Source organism: Paracoccidioides brasiliensis, assembly GCF_000150735.1.
Source record: "Paracoccidioides brasiliensis Pb18 unplaced genomic scaffold supercont2.12, whole genome shotgun sequence".
Lineage (NCBI taxonomy): Eukaryota > Fungi > Ascomycota > Eurotiomycetes > Onygenales > Ajellomycetaceae > Paracoccidioides > Paracoccidioides brasiliensis.
Window position 1 is genome coordinate 456,413 of NW_011371369.1, and position 4,190 is coordinate 460,602.

Consider the following 4,190-nt stretch of genomic DNA (forward strand, 5'->3'; position numbering starts at 1 on the left):
GCTAATATCTGTTCTGATCCTTCTAATCATGATCCGCAACTCAATGTATCAGGCCAACTACATCGCAATCGTTTTCAGAGTTGAACTCACCTTTCGCTTTTGCACTAGCTTACCTCCCATCTTAACTACTTCACTATCTATCGACAACTTCTAACTTGCTAGTTTTGACACACTCTTAAAATCTATCTTTCATCATATCTTTTCCTCTTACTGACTTCTTCTTCATTACTCACTCTTACTTTTCTTTAGTTACTTAGTAGACCGTTCTTTGTCTCCGCAGCAACTTGCAGCGTCACACCCTCTTCTTAGGGAGTACCCATCGAGACCAAAGTTGGTATCCTCATGGGCGAGACGATCATAGAGGAAAATGGCTTTTTCCTTTTGTGGATCCCATATACGATTCCTCTCAGATATTTGAGCGCAGATTAGTGATTTTTTCGGATTCGGAGGGGCGGGGGAGGCGTGGTTTGCGGGCTGTTGAGGGGTCGGTGGGGGTGGGGGAAGGATTGGATTAGCTTTTTCGTGGCGAGGTGGCGGAGCCAGGATAGGTTGTCTCTGTCGAATAGGTTTTCTATGAGGAGGTTTAGCTCTGAGGGGAATAGTGGCTGGACGTATTCGGGGCTCATCAGAAGGCTTGCATCCATGTTATCATCGTCGTGGGAATTTGCGGACGAGACTGCAAATGGTAAGGACGGGCTGGTTGTGGTCGTGGTCGTGGTCTTGGCCGTGGTCGTCGTGGCAGCAGCTTCATCACCTTCACGTGCAGCTGTAAAATCTCCGAACAGAAAGGGGCGAACGTCGGCTTCCTGGGCCTGAGAGAGGAATGAGCGTTTTAGTTGCTGGATCTCGGTTTCGGAGAGGAGATCTGCCTTGGCAATTAAGGGGATCACGTTGGCGTATGTTGATAGCTTCCGTATGCATGCTATGTCGGCCGCAAAGGAATCTATGTAGAGACCATCAGAGATCACGACTCTAAACCCAGCAATTGTCACACGACAGATGTGTGTGTCGTATATTAGTACGTACCTTTGGAAACAAGATACAATATGGCATCCACCTGGGAACCGCCATTTCCACTCAACAGGCCCAGGAAATCAGAGTTGATTGAATCCAAAGCCGTCACAGCCCTTTGAAACTGCTGGCCGAGATACTGCACGATACACTCCGCCTGATCCAGCAGACCCAATGCTCCGCTGGTGGTATCAACAAAACACAGGTTCCTCTCCAACACGAAATCCCCCATGCTTTTCCTCCTCCGGAGAACCCTTGAATCTTCAAGATCTGACCACCACGACGGGTATGGCTTGGTGCTGGCATATATCTCCACAAGCGACGTGGACTCTCGGTCATGATGGTGGGTTCGGGACAGTCGTTTGGAGCCCGGTCTACTGCTTGCTCTCCCAGCATCTGGCCGCGACGGACGGCGAGGGAGCGGGTCGACATGCACTATATCTTCAAAGATCTGGACGATGGATTTTATGAGAGACGTTTTCCCGGAACCTGCAGTGGAAGTTTTTATTAATGACGTCGGTTCCAGGAAAACAAGGCAGATGCCCTTTTCCAGGCTCGAACACAGTTTACTCACCAGCGGCACCCGCGATGAGTATCTTAAACTTGCCAATAGACTTTCCCTTTTCCGTAAATGGCCGCCGGCTGGGCATTTGGATACTTGGCATTATCAGCTGCGGAGTACTGTCCTGTATCTCCGACGACTCGAGGAGACAGCTGCCACTGCCACCTTCAGTTTCCGCCGCACCAGTTGAACGCTTGTTCCCGCCATCATGTGTGCTTATCCCATCAGCTTGACGAAAGGATCGCATCGACATTGACTTGGGGCTGCTTTGGAGGGAAGAGGATTCGATCGGGGAATTAGGTGAATAGGGTGTTAGTGGAAGAGAACTGGGTACTGACGGATTCAGCCCTTCATGATCTCCATCACTGGACTCGATGGGTTTCGTTGCTGGCATTTTCCTCGGAATGTGCAGAGTTGGTCCGCCGTCGGTTTCCTTTTCAAGCAGCGAATTCGGCCATTTGATAGGGCAGCCGCCGGCCCTGGGGGTTGGAGAATCAACGTGTGGTTCTTCGAGTAGAGACTCCTCGAGGCTCCGCACGTCGTATGAACCGTCTTTGGTTTCAGCTCCGGATGTTGGGGCAGTCTGGGAATCTTGCAGATCGCTGTCTCGAGTCAGGAAGAACGTTTCCGGTGAAGAGTGGCGGGGATGGTCCTCCGCTGCGCCTGGGGAGGGGGACTTGCGGGGTCGAAGGAGGTAGGTGTCAGGGACAGCGGGGCGCATGGCTGGCGAGCGGGCTGGCGAGCGGGCAGACGAGCGGGCAGACGAGTATGCAGGATGGGACTGGACATCTACATCTGGGTGGGAGACATCAGACAGATCATGGAGAGGAGAGTGAAGAAGCTGTAGGTGCCATAGAGCTGCAGAGGTAGAAACCGCCAAACCAAATACCCTCCAGGCTGCGGTTGAGTTGTCGCAAAGTACCAGCTGACAGAGCGCGTGGGGGCCTGGTTGGACGTGGCAGTAACGTAGTCAAGGCCGTTAGTGGAGTTTTAGCCACCTAGCCTCAGTTATGACGTTACCCTCAAACGATAAAATTAGATCCAGATCAAACTTGCAATAGCTATTTACTCCATTATTTAGTGTTTCTTCTCAGGGGATATTTTCCATCTTACCGGGTGGTATGACCGCATCATCCTCCCAAAGCTCGCTCTCCAATTGCCTACTTTTTTTTTTTCTTTCTTTCTTTGAAACACTCTCTGCTAGTTACCCCTCTTGTTGTATATCTCCACAGCTGCCAAGCCAGAGCCTTGTTTGGTGCCACAACACCCCCATTGGGCCCCAACCCAAACGAAAATGGCATTCAAGGACTGCTTTATCTTTATATCAACCGTCGGCCACAGCCATGCAACTGTAAATGCTTAAGCACTCGGAGATTTGATAATGATATTTGCATGCCACAACCAACCTGTTCCACTTCACAGGAGTAATTAGTTGGTTACTCAGCTTTAATAACTAACGATCCTTCAGTGAAGCTAAACGCATGTGTTTCTTTCTCTCGTCGTCAAAATAACAGCGTTGAGAGTGATACTATTGCATTGCTACCAACAAGCCATATATAGACGGCAAATTCACCTGCATTCTTCCCTGTCTTCTGGACTATCCAGGGAATACCACGTCGAAATCGAGAACTTCGATATTCAGCTTCGGGGGCCCTTACCCCGAATATATCTATATATATATATATATACATTTTAGGTCGAGTGTTGTCCACTACGTTTTACCCTCCTGGCTCATTCAGGCCTCAAGCTGCTCGGTACGTTGTCATGTATTCCATAACCTTGGAATATAGATACTCCTGTGTTTGGCGCCAAGTTCAACAGCACCCCGTAATTTCTCTGGCCATTCTTTCTTTTCCCCCTTCTTTTCATGGGCAGATGGAGGTGACTGCCAATGTGTGCTTCTGACTATTTCCTTACTCGAATTCCCGGGCCTCAGATGAAAACATGTTCATCGCTTTTGCTGCTGCACAGAATGAAAGCGTGCTGCGAAAATTATGTATGATTTTCACCCAGCTTGATCTCTGCCACCCTCCCCAGTTTATCTAAATTCATGTTGGTAAAATGCGGTGGAACATGGAACCGAAAGCTGCTGCCGTCGATGAAGAAATCAATTCCGTCTCTCTCCAACCCTGATTTTGAGAAATAACTGTGGCGCCGTCCCACTGGATGTGTCGCATCCATATGCCACACGCCTCAGCCATTGAATCCTAGGACCAGTGATGTGCAATTGGGAGTGTCAGTGTCACCGTGTTTTCCGTCTGTCAAACGCCCTTTTGCGTCTTGATTACGTATGATGCCTATATCAAAAAAATTATCTATATAAATGCTTCGCCTGCCCACTTATTTTTCCCGGCATTCTCTCAGACCTCAATGGATATAAACCAGAAGAGAATGGAGGGCAAAAATTAACGGTTCAAAAACTGCCCCCATTGCATACAAACTCAATTCCTCTTCCCATACCGTACATGGAACACCACTCAACCCTTCCCTCCCCCGCCGCGCCCTATACCCTCATCCCAGTCCCAGAGAAAAATCCTAACTCCACCAAATTACGAACTTAATCATATATATGCAGTTGTCCAACCTCGTAACGCTGACGTTCACCCTCCTCGGGACA

General features: G+C 49.2%; 1 protein-coding gene across 1 annotated transcript in view; it reads right to left on the reverse strand.

The window, feature by feature from the left end:
• The window catches only part of PADG_12346 (uncharacterized protein), a gene marked incomplete at both ends in the record, with an annotated part of 2,960 nt that extends 666 nt beyond the window's left edge, over window positions 1–2,294 (reverse strand). The window contains 4 exons of the mRNA XM_010764886.1: window positions 317–555; window positions 612–943; window positions 1,027–1,500; window positions 1,586–2,294. Of these exons, the coding sequence (XP_010763188.1) occupies window positions 317–555; window positions 612–943; window positions 1,027–1,500; window positions 1,586–2,294 (1,754 nt within the window). The remainder of the gene's footprint in view (window positions 1–316; window positions 556–611; window positions 944–1,026; window positions 1,501–1,585) is intronic.
• Between the last annotated feature and the right edge of the window lie 1,896 nt (window positions 2,295–4,190).